The following is a 13,700-nucleotide window of genomic DNA, read 5'->3' on the forward strand; positions in this document are numbered from 1 at the left end:
CTACACATACATCACACGTGTTGCTTCCTGATGCTTAAACACACTTTTTGTCACATGTTTAGAAACTTGTAGAAATTAAGATGGGACACGTCTTCCTTCCTCTGTTTGGTTGAATCTGCCCATGTAGGAAATGTCTGATGTTAATGTTTTGACTTCCTGTTTCCTGGGCAGTACATGGGTTGCGTGGAGGTCCTCCAGTCAATGCGAGCGCTGGACTTCAACACCAGAACTCAGGTCACCAGGTGAGACTACATGCTGGCTTGCGCTCTCTTTCATTTCAAGTTTGGTTTATGCATTTGGGGGCGGGAAAAACAAGTGTGGTTAGACTTCAACCAGCATGCACCACTCATTTCGTGGGTATTCCTCTTTGCTTCCGCTCTGCTTTGCTTGCTTGTTTCTCTCTGACTTAGCTTATAAGTGCTTATGTGTGTGTGTGTGTGTGTGTGTGTGTTTGTGTGTGTGTGTGTTTGTGTGTGTGTGTGTGTGTGTGTGTGTGTGTGTGTGTGTGTGTGTGTGTGTGTGTGTGTGTGTGTGTGTGTGTGTGTGTGTGTGTGAGTGTGAGTGTGTGTGTGTGTGTGTGTGTGTGTGTGTGTTTGTACACGCCTGCAACTCTCCCAGACCCTAAATTAGAATGTTCTGGAATCCTGGTGGTTTCCTTCTGGTTTCCGTAGTGATGTTTGTCTCCTTGGCAAAGACGAGTACAGTTGCCAGGGACTATAAATTCAGCCCCCCTCCTCTCCTCTCCCCTCCTTTCTGCCAGATCTCATTTAATCCCAATAATTGCTAGTCGGGGAAGGTGTGAGGGTTAATGACATGCTATTGCAACCCGTGTGCCGTTAATGTTTCAGGGAAGCTATCTCTGTGGTGTGTGAGGCAGTGCCCGGAGCCAAAGGAGCCCAGCGCAGGAGAAAGGTACAGACTCCACATACTACATGCACACACCCTTACAGGACATTATTTATTTATACGGCTTAAGTGGGCGGCTATAGGAAGGGTTTTCTGCAAAGAGCTAGATTTAGCTTGATTGTCCACTCCTGTGGTCAGTTGGCTATTCTGTCACTTGCACACACACACACACACCACACACACCACACACACACACACACACACACACACACACACACACACACACACACACACACACACACACACACACACACACACACACACACACACACACATGGACTTTGATTTAGGCGGCTGAATCTACCCTTCTGTAGATAGTGGACTACTCACTCATAATTACCAATCATTTTCAGGTCTCTGTCCCACCTACCCCCACCCTACTGTCACAGGGGAGGCTGGAGAGGTGGAGTGGTAGTTGTGTGGAGCCAGTGTCAGGCAAAGGAAGCACTCTGGATTAGTAGACACAGCAGACAGTCTGCTGTTTAAAGACTGTGTGTCCGTGAACAGGCCTGCTGTAAAAGTAAAAACATCCACCCAAACAGTCCGTAAAACAGGTGGCTAAATCTAGCAGCCTGTTGCTACAGCAGGTTTTTTGACCGAGGAATGTCTGGCATTGCAGCACAGCAGACAAAACACAGTTATAGAACTTAACCAGAATAGATGAAAGTAGTCTAGTCCCTCTGATTTGGCTGGACTGAGGTTAATAGGGCTGAGCACGTGCGTCCCATCCTGATGCTGTTTCTCTCACAGCGTGTGCCAAATATTCTCAAGCAGATATGGATGAAAGCCATGAGAGCAGCAGGAGGATTGGGATAAACGGAGCTGGCACAATGGTGCTGGCGCAGTCTGCGTGATGCTCTTGGCCCAGCCTACAGTATGCACACTGTCCTGTCTACTCCCCATTGGTCACAGTTGGCCTTGGAGACAGGATCACTTTCACAATTGCAGCTGTTCTTCCACTCCCACACACACAGGCATTTCCACACACACGCCCACAGGCTCATGCACAGCCAGGGAGCACTTAGAGCACCACTAGGCCTTGTTGAAGTAGAAAAAAAAAAAAAATCTGTCATTGTTTTCTGTTTGTGCACCTTGATTGTTTATTACTTACAGACCCCCTCTCCTCTGCAGCCTTCCTCTCGCTGCCTGACGTCCATCCTGGGGAAAAGCAACCTGCAGTTTGCTGGCATGACAATCAGCCTGACCATCTCCACCAGCAGCCTCAACCTGCTGGCCTCAGACTGCAAACAGGTTAGTCTGACACCAGCTTACCCAAGCTGCTGGTGTGTGTATTTTTCTGAATACTCCACTTTGTTTTTGGAAGCTTTTCCCTGACAGCTAGACAGTCGATGTTGAATTACAGATACATCTGTGTGTAAAAGCTTGGCGCAATAAATGGCGTCAGTGGACATGTCCCCTAAAGGTTTCATGCTCTACTTTGGCAGTTTTTTTAAACTGTTCAGTTTCACCATTCTGTTGTTAATGTTGCTCTTTCAAAGCTTGTTTCTGTGTTTAATCTACCTTATTATAGTTCATTATTATATAACTGCTAAGTAAGGGATAATCTACAGTGAGCTGTGTCACATAACTGTGGTGGCCCTGAAGGACAAAACAAATTTACAAAAGATGAAGCACTTTTGCAAAGTTGGAGAGAAATTTACATTTGGGAAAACATTTTTACATTTTATAAAACAAAATTACATTTTATAAAACAAAATTACATCAGCAAAACACTTTTACCAAGAACAAAACAAATTTACACTTAAGAAAACAAATTTGCAAAATCCCAAAAAACACATTTACAAGCAGTGAGACAATTTTATAAACAACGGAACACTTTTACCATTTCTGAAACAAGTTACATTCATTTTTAACAGAAAGGGAATGTACCAAACACCAGAAGTGATCCGGAAGTGATCGAGTGAGGGTTAATTTAGTTTGTTTGGATGGAGAAAAACCAAACGGAGTGACGTTACACAAAGAGTAGGAACCAACATGGGTGCTTACCTGGTTGATCCTGCCAGTAGCATATGCTTGTCTCAAAGATTAAGTCATGCAAGTCTAAGTACACTTGGCCAGTACAGTGAAACTGTGAATGGCCCATTAAATCAGCCAGGGTACCGGTACTCCGGTTGGTACTGGATCACTTCTGGTGTTTGGTACATTCCCTTTTCCATTAAAAATGAATGTAAATTTGTTTCAGAAATGGTTAAAGTGTTCAGTCGTTTGTAAAATTGTCTCACTGCTTGTAAAAGTGTTTTTTTGATTTTGTAAATTTGTTTTCTTAAATGAAAATTTTGTTTTGGCCTTGTTAAAAGTGTTTTGCTAATTACATTTTGTTTTCTTAAATGTAAAAATGTTGTCTCCAACTTTGTAAAAGTGTTTCATCTTTTGTAATATTTCGTCCTTCAGGGCCACCGTACATAACCACCAACTCACTATACATTATCCTACCTATTACTCTTGAGATGCGGGTTCAGCCTGACGAATAAGTCACGTGTCCATAAGGCAGTTGGCCCAAGCTTGATTCCAGCCTGCGGCTCCTTTCCCACACGTCATTCCCTCACTCTTTCTCCCAGTTTCCACTGTCCTCTCCTCTTTAAATGAAGGTGTAAAAGTCCCAAAAATATAACTTAAAATACACATATTTTTCAATGATGATAAATAAATTAAAAGTGATTTGTATCCAGCTTAAACGGAAAGTCCTTCAGATTGGGCGGTTGGTAACGCTTTTATGGCAACAATATTCTCATCAGCCTACTTGTAAGTCAAAGTAACATTACACTTAACATTTTTTTCACACTAAAATCTTAACATTACCCTTCTTTACTAATAAACATCACATGACAGTTTCATTCTGAGTAAAGTCAAAAAGAAAATGAATGTGATTTTTCCATTGGAATTCTTAACAGATGCAGAAAGAAACAGCTGCACCTTCATCATCAAAGCTCCTCTTCTTAACTAACTTAACCTTTAAAGCTGATTGGCATCTTCTCTTCACTCACCCAGTCCTGTAACACTGAAAACTCCACAATGTGGTTTTTGGTTGCTTCATGTCCGTTTACTTCAGTTTGGTCTCTCCCTAGTTCCTGTACCACTGTTCTTCTCTTCTTATTTTGGTGGCGACTGATCAGCGGTTAACTGCGATCGAGTTTTGTGTTCCCCTGATAAATTAAAGGTGACACAAAAGTTGTCATACATTCCGTTTTGCCCAAATGTTTAGGAGAGAGATGAAACGTGCCAAGCTCTTTACAGTGGTTTATATGTGACATGCATGATCTGGTTGTTCCTGACGTTGTTCTCACTATTCAGAATTAATAATCACTGTTGTGAGGTTTTTCCAATCAAAATCAAGTATTTAACACAGCCTTGTAATAAGTCAGAGAGCTGGGTAATAACCTGAATTGTCTCCCCATATTTGATTTAACCATCCTGTTGTGTTGCGGGTCAAATTGACCCTTTTTATAGTCTATTTTAGGAAATATGTGTCTTCCAAACCAGCTAAATGCAGCATAAAAATCTAGGCAGTAAGTGACAGAAGAGGAGTCGTGTTAATTTATCAACTTCACTTCATAAATTTGGTTTTAGTTCAAAATATAAAATAAAAGAAACAAAAATCGTCAAAAAAAGTCGTAAAAACTATTGTATTTATATTTAGGGCTTTCCAATGTATATTAGAACAAGTTTGAACATGAATTTAAAAGAAAAACGAGCGAGTTATCCTCATTGAACCATTATCTGTGAGAATTAAAGAACACCAATGGACTTAATCTTGATTTAAATGGTTAGTAATGGAGTTAAAAATTAGATTAAAAAAATGTTTATTGGGATTTTTTGGGGGTTTTGACACTTCTGGATGATGAAATATGCCCGGGTCAAATTGACCCAGGAACATTATTGCTGTTCCAGAGAAACGAACATAACAGGAGGGTTCAGAGATTCATCATGAAAATGATCATCCCCGCTTTTACCGTCCAATTAATAAATGAATAATAGAAAAAACTGATCTAAAAGAAGCTATATTTATGTACCTAAACAAAGAAAAACTACACATTTTTTAAACGTTCACTCCTTCAAGGATGTCCTTTTACAAACCAAAGATATTTGTTGGGGATTGTGACCTTTTTAGACATTCAGGGGATTCCCAGATAAAATTAGATCCCTCCTTCTTTGTTTGCCTCATATTTCCTGAGTGCTGCACAAATGCACCCTCTCACCATCGTCTTCATATCTGTATCACTTGAGGACAGGAAGTGATTCTCATTCAAGACTTCTAATGAGTTAATAGCTGCTGGACGATGTTTATTCCTCTGGTGAGATGGCACACACATAGCCGAAAAAGAAAAACACCATGCACATACTATCTCCATTCACAAATTAAGCCTAAGATATAGACCACACATTTTGCACGGGGCATTAGCAAGTGTTGAAGTTGTTATTGATCCGACATGGGTGGTTTTTTGCAGACTGTTAAAAAGGTGTTCCATCCGTTGTCCCTACTTAGTTTTATCTCTGCTGCAGCTCGTCACGCTCGATGGAGGAAAAAAAAAGCACTTTTCTCAGTAATGATTTCACATTTGTCTCTCCATCCACATGCTTTCATCTCACTTCCCACATACTTCATGTCACCCACGTGCTCTCCTTCTGTCTCTCCCTCTCTCTTCCCTCTCTCTTTCTTTTCTTTCTTTTTGTCCACAGATAATCGCCAACCATCACATGCAGTCCATCTCCTTCGCTTCTGGAGGAGACCCAGTGAGTCACCCAACACTCTCTCTCTCTCTCTCTCTCTCTCTCTCTCCAAGCTCAAATCTTAACTCTGGCTTTTTTCCATCTTTTCTTCAGCCTGCATATCCTTCCTTCCTGTCTTCTGTCATCGTCTATTCCTATCAATACCACTCACTCCATTGCTGCCTCGCTGGTGTGCAGTCCTACTCTTCCGAGCTTGATCTCATCACTTCCTGTCATTTCTCTTTCAGCTGAATGTATGTTTCTAACTCCTGTCACGAGTGCAGCTTCTGCCTTATCTCTTTCTTTCTTCTTTTCCTTTCAAACCTTTCTATCCTTAACCTGCCCTTCACTTTTTTTCCCTTCCGACCAATTTCTCCTCTCCCCATCTTCCCTAACTGTCTTACCCTGTCTCCCTCAGGATACAGCCGAGTATGTAGCATATGTGGCCAAAGACCCAGTCAACCAGAGAGGTGAGCAGAAACAGCTGCATGACATCTTCATCCAGGCAGCATCAGCCAGTTTACACTATGACTACAATCCCTGGCTGCAAGATTTGCAAATGTGACTTTTGACTTCTAATCCCATCAGATGATTAAACTGATTTTTAGATCGCACCTTCAGCAAATTCTTTAAATATACACTCCCGAGCCATTCAATTGAAATACAAACAAATCCTATTTGATAAATGCAATGCCTTCCCATATCTTACTCCACTTTGAATTCGACACACCGCCCACTGGAGCTGCAGTGTGCAGAGTAAAGGAACAGGAGCTTTAGCATTAAATTGGCTTAGCAAAAAATCAGGACAGTTTTTTTGTGTGTGTTTTTAAATTTGAACGGAATCGGCTTCGTTCATATTTGGTTTCTACATGTGTCAATAATTGGCTTAATTTTTAAAGCATTGATGTTAAAGTTAAAGAAAAAAATACTGTTCTTGTTTGGTTTTCCTCTCAGAGGATTCTAAGGTGACTAAAAGTATTTTTTCAAGGAATGTTTGAGATTCCATTTAGTTATTTTAAGCTCCAGCAATCTTCATGCTTTCTTGGAAATTCTACAATTTGATTTTAAACTAAAATAGTTTGATGAAAAGACAGGGATTACAGAGAAATCCCTGTCTTTGCATCCTTGTGCATTAGTCAAATGATGAAATGTGACACTCTGCCTTCAGGTTGATATGGTTCTCAAGCTTAGAAATATTTGATTCAAGTACACGTTGCTGCAGCTTCCTTACAAGACATCTGTGTCTCCTTTGCTTCAGCATGTCACATCCTGGAGTGCTCAGAGGGCCTAGCCCAAGAAGTAATCAGTACCATCGGTCAGGCCTTTGAACTACGCTTCAAGCAGTACCTAAAGAACCCTCCCAAACTGGTCACACCACATGACAGGTACATGTGAAAAAAATGTGCCACGCATGAGCCTAAAACACAAGCCTCTGTTTGTTTTCTGTCAGCTATAACGTATGTCTTCTTTTTGGATCACTCTCTTTTCTTCCAGAATGGCTCCGTTTGACGGCTCTGCATGGGAGGAAGAAGATGATGAGGCTGCACCACCCCCTGACGTCCCGTACTATAATAATTTCCCAGGAAAACAGCCTCCCCCTGGTGGCCTGGTCGACATGAGGACCCGCCCAGGAGCCACGCTGGTGAGAAAAGTACACATAAATGCAGGAGGAGGATGAGACACTTACACATGCTTCAACACATCTTTACAGTGCTAGTACTGCTGTTCAGTTGTGACACATTTGAAAGGAATCTAAAAATTATTCAGAACATGACATTTAGATACCTTACTTAAAGAACAGAAAATGTGTCTTTTTGTGGAAGAAGAACTTGAACTGATGTTTGTTTCCCCTTTTAAACGGGATTCCCTTGTATACATGGACTACACTGTGCCCCCCTGTGGCTCATTATTTGTCTACATGCCTCTGTGTTTGCAGCCTTACGGACAGCCAGGTCAGAATGACATTCACAAGCAGCCTCTGCCTCCTCTGCCAGGTTAGCCTGTCCTCACTCTCTTCATCTCTCCCTTCTCTCTCCATTCTCTATAAACCACACTTTTTCTCTCCTCTCTTGTCTTTGATGTATTTTATCTCTCTTTTATTTAAATAGCTATTTAATATGCACTGCTGATGTGGACATTGGAATGTGTACCAAGGTCACTGATGTCTTTTCTTTCTTTCCCAGTGGGTGCCAAAGAAGGAGGACGGGAACTGTTTGATGACCCTTCATACGTCAATGTGGATAAACCCCGCCTCCCTGTTGTAGCTAATGGAAATGCTCACAGAGATGCTTTTGACATGAGTAAGTGCCTGAAGGATATTACATTCTAGTGCTTGTAAAAAAAACACAGAATCAATGCAGATACCTCACTTGTTTATATAAAACAACAGAAAAGTGTGATACCATGCTTTGATGTAAATGTCATTATGTGGGGGATTACATCAAAATGGATAAATGACCTGGTAGCTCAAATGTGCATTTCACCATATGTAAAGAATGGGGGTTAATTAGTAACTGAGGAGACCAGCAGAGTGCTGTGTACTGTACATTCCATATGACGGGCTAATTGAAGAGTGAAGCTGCCCACAGAAGGCGGTCTCGGAGGAAGATAAGGGAATTAGAGTGCCTTTGTCCATTACAGGGGCATTTTATGTAACATGATTGGTTGACTGGGTAAAGCTTTTCACATTACAGACAGTGCACTATCAGTGCACAGCAAACAGCTGCCAGAACACTTGGACAATGTCCAGTCAGTTTGGTTCTACACAGACACTCAAACAATAGAAAAGAAAGAAGGTAGGCATTTGAGGTTTTTCATACTAAAACAATTTATTCAAATGTATTTGCTTTTATTTCTCCAGAGCCATTTGATGATGCTCTGGGGGTCTCTGGGCACAGTGGCCCGAGCTCAGCGGCAGCAGCGCCTCCTCTGGTGCAGCAGCTGCAGTGTGAGACCTGGTTTCATGGAAGCTTAAGTCGCAGAGAGGCAGAGAGGCTGTTGACCCGCGATGGAGACTTCCTGGTGAGGGAGTCTGGGACCACGCCGGGGCAGTATGTCCTCACGGGACAGCAGGGGGGTCAGGCCAAACACCTGCTGCTCGTGGATCCAGAGGGAGTGGTAAGTCAGGGAGCAGGAGATAAGAGAAGAAACAATGTGGCACAAGAGTATTTGTATTCAAACTTTCTTCCATCTGTTTCTCATATTGTGTTTTAGGTCCGCACTAAAGACCATCGGTTTGAAAGCGTGAGTCACCTCATCAGTTACCACATGGACAACAGACTACCCATTGTGTCGGCTGGTAGTGAAGTATGTCTGCAGCAGCCAGTAGAGCGCAGGGCCTGACGCTACACACCCCAATGAAATACTCCACCAAATAAACACACACACTCCCACAGCCATTTTACACAAGAACAAACACATCCTCATATGCTCATTTACACAAAGCAACACTACACTTTACATAATCAGGAATACAAATGCACAAATCATCAGAGGAAGCCAAAAAAAGAAGAAGAAAAAAAATTACATTTTCTCTGCAAAATCACTCTCATGCTGCTGTTGCTACGTATTTCTGTCCTTTCTGAAACTGAAATGAACTGAAACTGTGACCTGCAGTCCTCTACTCCAACAAATATCAGGCGCATCCCCCTCCCCACGACGGAGAAGCACTGCTGCAATCTCTAAACAGCCTACTGTGAACCAGGGAGGAGCCCTGTGCTCATTTCAGGACAGGGCAGAAAAAAAATGCAATTTTTTTTTTTAAAGAAAACAAAATCCTATCGTGCGATAATGAAAAAAAAGACATTTTACTAACACGTGGAACCATGTACAAAAAAGTATGGAACTGATAAGTGAAGAAAAGGAGGATACATGGAACACTGAATGAGAATTAAGTGCGATTGAGCATTTGTTCTTACTCTTGGGGGATTGATTTTTCTTCTCCCAGACTGTTGCTGGAGCATATCAGGCATAGAAAAAAAAAAAAGAACTGAACTGAACAGTTTGATTGTTCTTTATTTGAAAGACTGAACCAGGCTCAAACATAAACACTCCCTTCATGTGTCACTGGAGCACTTCAGCTGCAAACCTGGCTTATAACCCAGCCTGGAGAATATGCATTAAAAAACAAAGTTTGCTTCCAACCTTAATCAGGAGCGCCACCCTAACCCCCATCCATTTCCCCTTCGATGGACCTTCGACCCCTGGAGTGACAGCTGATGCAAACCTGGGGGACTGCTATGCCAATGATCATATTATATATTTGTTTTGTTTAATTTCTGTTATCTTGGGACTCATTACTCATTGGACATTCTGAGTTCAGGAGAATCCAAGCAGCTGTAACTCCCTAATCCCTCTGTAAACATGGATACACCTTTACAACACACATGGTCTGCACCACCTGTCATGCCAAAGAATATGAACTTGGTCGCTAACAGAGAAAGCCATGACAAATATGACAGTGATCTGTTTTTGCGTGCTAACAGCATCAGGAACATATTAAGAAAGCAGGAATAAAAAATAAGACTGTTTAAGAGGGGAGTACATCATAAAAAAAGAAGTAAAGTGAGCGTTGATGTCGCCTTTCAACACAATGTCTAGCACTATTGAGAGGGATAGATAGAGCAGATCAAAGACCTGTTGCTTCACGTTGAATCCTTTATAGTTGTTTGCATTGACAATCCATGGGTTCTATCTTTCGAGTCTTGTGATGTGAAAGCAAAGGAGGGTAAGTAAACGAGACCCCTTTAAACGGTGGGCTGAGCCTTTGTACAGGTCGTGTTGTTTGAACTGGATGTGTGGAAGTGATTCTGGTCACAGAATCAGGACAAGAGAGGGGAGTCACAGTTGAAGAGGTTTGTTTCGTGAAAGTGGGCTAACGAATAATGGCAACTTTCGAAAAAGGAGCGCAAGTCAGCTGTGTGTATGTAATCTGAGGTGTGAAAGGGGGGAAGTAAATGAATATATATGTAATAATATAATGTACATAAACACAAACAATAAGTCATCGTCTTACAAAGAGGGGTTTTAACTTTGACCTAACTAGCGCAACAATTCTAACGAAAGCAGACGTTTGAATAAGTCTGGGCACAGTAAGCTAATGAATGCAAACAAAGTGAATTTAAATGACACAAACAAACGTTGTGCTTGTTAATGCACTAACAGAAAAAAACTTTCTGAAACTGCTCCTGTTTCAAAGTGGCCTATAGTTGTCCGCCTGCTATCATGATATAATGTCCTTTGAATCCTCTTTTCTGTCGTGATTCTCTAACCGGTAGCATTTCCATATATTCTGACTTTAAACATATGAACTTTCAAAAATGCTCTGCCTTTATTACAGTGGCCAATGAGAAATGTTGGAACAGTCTAAGCAATGAATTTCCATCCGCAAAAATGATGCAAAGTGTGTCGTAGAAACTGGTTATATAATGTTTGTGTACAGTGATGTTGCTTTATTTTTTAATAACTTGAGGGAATGATGTCCTTTTTTTAAAATGTTCAAACAGAGCGTGTTGGGGCTTATTGAATATAAGGATATAAATGTTTTCAGAGCATTGATTCTGATGAAATGTTAAGCCAAATGTTGCTGTTTTCACAAACTGTTTTATCGTCTCTGGTAGGGGAGAGGTTCACAGTGTTGTTTCTCCTCCTCCTCCTCCCTCAGTTCATGGTGTTGTTTTTTAATGTTTTTTTAATCGTGCCTTGTTTCTTCAATGCAGTCACATCACTTCAATGCCGTCACCTTATGTACTTAATTCAAATGTAGTAGACTACAGGAGAATCCTAACACAAGCCTCTCAGTTAAACAAAGACTGCAAAAACGACACTCCAACACACACTCGTTAACAGATCCAGTGATGGCAATCTCCTCTGATGCACATTCTTTGCATTCAGCTTTTAGTCACAGATACTTGATGTCACCAGTTTTTTCGGGGGGTATTTCTTGACCATCTGTAAATAACATCAGTCTTTGCCTGGTCAGCTTAGTGTTGGATTATCGTTTTCATAGTTGTGTATTTAATGATAAGCAACACAGAGCCAGACAGCACAGCACTGGAGTAGCTCTTCTCAAAGCCAACCAAACGTATCAAAAGAAAGATCGAGGCCAAGCTCTCTGAGTACGAGACGGGATCGTTCAATGTAACTTTCAACCAGTGCTAAGACCCCAAAGTGGGCTCACATGTAATCTAACATGCACACACAACATGCTTAAATGACAGCTGGGTCATACAGACACACACACACTCCTGCCTGTTGAGGTGTTAGTAGGTCAGAGATAGGAAAAACCAGAGCTTTAAGTTCTGCCTTTAATATGTGTGCCTGTTTGTGTGTGTGTCCTGAAACAGACCCACCTGACCCTCCTCATCATTAGTGAACTGGTCCTGTGTAATCATTGCTCATCACAGATGCCTTTGTTGCATGAAAATCCTTTTTGTTGTTTGTTGTTGGTGGTGGTGATGTAGTGTTGATGATGCTGTTGTACTTTTTAATTTTTGGAAGCCAAAGGTTACTTTTGAATAGTGTGCACAGATATTGATTTTTACTTTGTATATGTTTCTGTTTTAATACTTTTGTTTGTTTGTTTTTAGGGAAACATGTTGGTTTACACCTGTATCTGAAAATATAGATTGCATATATAAATACATATATCATTCATCCATCTTTGTGAGCCTGATTTTTGTTATGCTAAGTGTGCATTTAGCCTTTAATTTTTCTATGTTGTTTTGCTTTTTGAAAAACCATTTCATTTTTAATTAGTACAGTGAAAAAAAAAAACGGATTGAAAATGGAACAACAAAGCACACACAGCTAGAAGGTATGATCAGCTGTCACATACTGTCCTGAACAAAGAGTGGGCTGTAGTGGGGGGTGTAATGGAGCTACTGGAACTCTCTTGTTTGTGCACAGATGAGCCTGTAACAGTAGGGGGCTGATTCAGGAGTTATTAGAGCCTATAGGGAGATTGTGCAACACAAAGGAGAGGAACGGTGCTCAGTAGTAAACAAGGCCATTAATCCATCAGCATGGAACCGTCGAGAACAAGCAGGAGGATAATGTAGTTGATGTAGGAGGTTATAAGTAGAGGACCCACCTGTGCTAGGACTCAGCTGTTACACAGGCCCAGTCAGACCTCACCTCCTGCTTCTCCTCAGTGACTGCTCTCGAGAATTGACTCTGCCTGATCACTTGTTTTTCCACCCCGAAGCCATGCATCCCCAGCGCCCTCTTCCCCAGGCCATGCCCTCCTCCTCTCTGGGACAGCACCTGCGGGACATGGCTATGGGTCTTGGACGCGGCAAGAACTTCTTGGGGGGAAACTTTGCTTACAGTTTCATCCAGTCGGTTAAGGAGTGCCTCTATTTCCTCCTGTGCTGCTGGTGCATCAAAGAGATCCTGGACTGAGGGACTGAGAAAGAGTATAGATCGAGTGGTCAAGCATTGATTTTTCCCCTTTTTTTCTACGTTGGCTCCTAGAGATTAATTTCAACCTACTTTTATTCAATCAGGGATTGAGTGTTTGATAAGTGATGCTGGCAAAACAGTGGCAGGTATGAATCTTATCTTTTGTGACTACAAACCAACAATAGAGCATTTAAAATCTATCTGTAGTTTAAAAAATGCAAGTTACAGTGTCTACTATCAAACAAGGCTCTCAATGTTAGAAAGATAACAAGTGAATTACTACAAAATCTAATTGTTTAATGTTAAAAGAAACTCTCTGTTATCCATTGTCTATAGGGTGTCCCTCTGAGTTTCCAGTGAATACGCTGCCACATTTCTGGATGCCACCACGTACTAATGATCATTGTGTGACTGGTCAGAGTTCCCTGAATTCAACCCTGCTGACCTGAGATCTGAAGGAATGGCACCCCCGATGATCACTGTACAACACAAACTGGTGTGCATAATAAAGGAACTAATGAACAGAAAAAAAATTACCTTTATGTCTGCCGTTTTGTTCATTTTGTTGTCATTAATTATATGGTAAACACATAGAGTGTTTAGGTAGAGGTATGATTTCCTTTAAGTGCTTTTCAAAGTATTTTTTACCTAGTAGGCTTTTTGTA

The 13,700-nt window shown here is 41.4% G+C and overlaps 2 protein-coding genes across 5 annotated transcripts in view; both read left to right on the forward strand.

Moving 5' to 3' along the window:
* shc1 (SHC (Src homology 2 domain containing) transforming protein 1) overlaps nucleotides 1-12,288 on the forward strand; it is a 34,664-nt gene extending 22,376 nt beyond the window's left edge. For all 4 annotated transcript variants that reach the window (XM_034697152.1, XM_034697154.1, XM_034697153.1 and 1 more), the window contains 11 exons: nucleotides 172-242; nucleotides 849-912; nucleotides 2,038-2,157; nucleotides 5,605-5,658; nucleotides 6,053-6,104; nucleotides 6,893-7,019; nucleotides 7,129-7,276; nucleotides 7,571-7,628; nucleotides 7,818-7,934; nucleotides 8,495-8,751; nucleotides 8,848-12,288. In XM_034697152.1, the coding sequence (XP_034553043.1) occupies nucleotides 172-242; nucleotides 849-912; nucleotides 2,038-2,157; nucleotides 5,605-5,658; nucleotides 6,053-6,104; nucleotides 6,893-7,019; nucleotides 7,129-7,276; nucleotides 7,571-7,628; nucleotides 7,818-7,934; nucleotides 8,495-8,751; nucleotides 8,848-8,976 (1,197 nt within the window). In that variant the 3' untranslated portion in view covers nucleotides 8,977-12,288. The remainder of the gene's footprint in view (nucleotides 1-171; nucleotides 243-848; nucleotides 913-2,037; nucleotides 2,158-5,604; nucleotides 5,659-6,052; nucleotides 6,105-6,892; nucleotides 7,020-7,128; nucleotides 7,277-7,570; nucleotides 7,629-7,817; nucleotides 7,935-8,494; nucleotides 8,752-8,847) is intronic.
* Nucleotides 12,289-12,356: 68 nt separating this feature from the next.
* lenep (lens epithelial protein) lies at nucleotides 12,357-13,549 on the forward strand. Its single transcript, XM_034697157.1, has 2 exons — nucleotides 12,357-13,181; nucleotides 13,372-13,549. The coding sequence occupies exon 1, from the start codon at nucleotides 12,841-12,843 to the stop codon at nucleotides 13,033-13,035; it is 195 nt and encodes a 64-aa protein (XP_034553048.1). The 5' UTR covers nucleotides 12,357-12,840; the 3' UTR covers nucleotides 13,036-13,181; nucleotides 13,372-13,549.
* Nucleotides 13,550-13,700: the final 151 nt, after the last annotated feature.

Source organism: Notolabrus celidotus, chromosome 12, assembly GCF_009762535.1.
Source record: "Notolabrus celidotus isolate fNotCel1 chromosome 12, fNotCel1.pri, whole genome shotgun sequence".
NCBI classification, from domain to species: Eukaryota; Metazoa; Chordata; class Actinopteri; order Labriformes; family Labridae; genus Notolabrus; species Notolabrus celidotus.

What these genes read in the sequence shown, in the direction of transcription:
- lenep (XM_034697157.1), top strand. Translation starts at nt 12,841, where the DNA reads ATGCATCCCCAGCGCCCTCTTCCCCAGGCCATGCCCTCCTCCTCTCTG.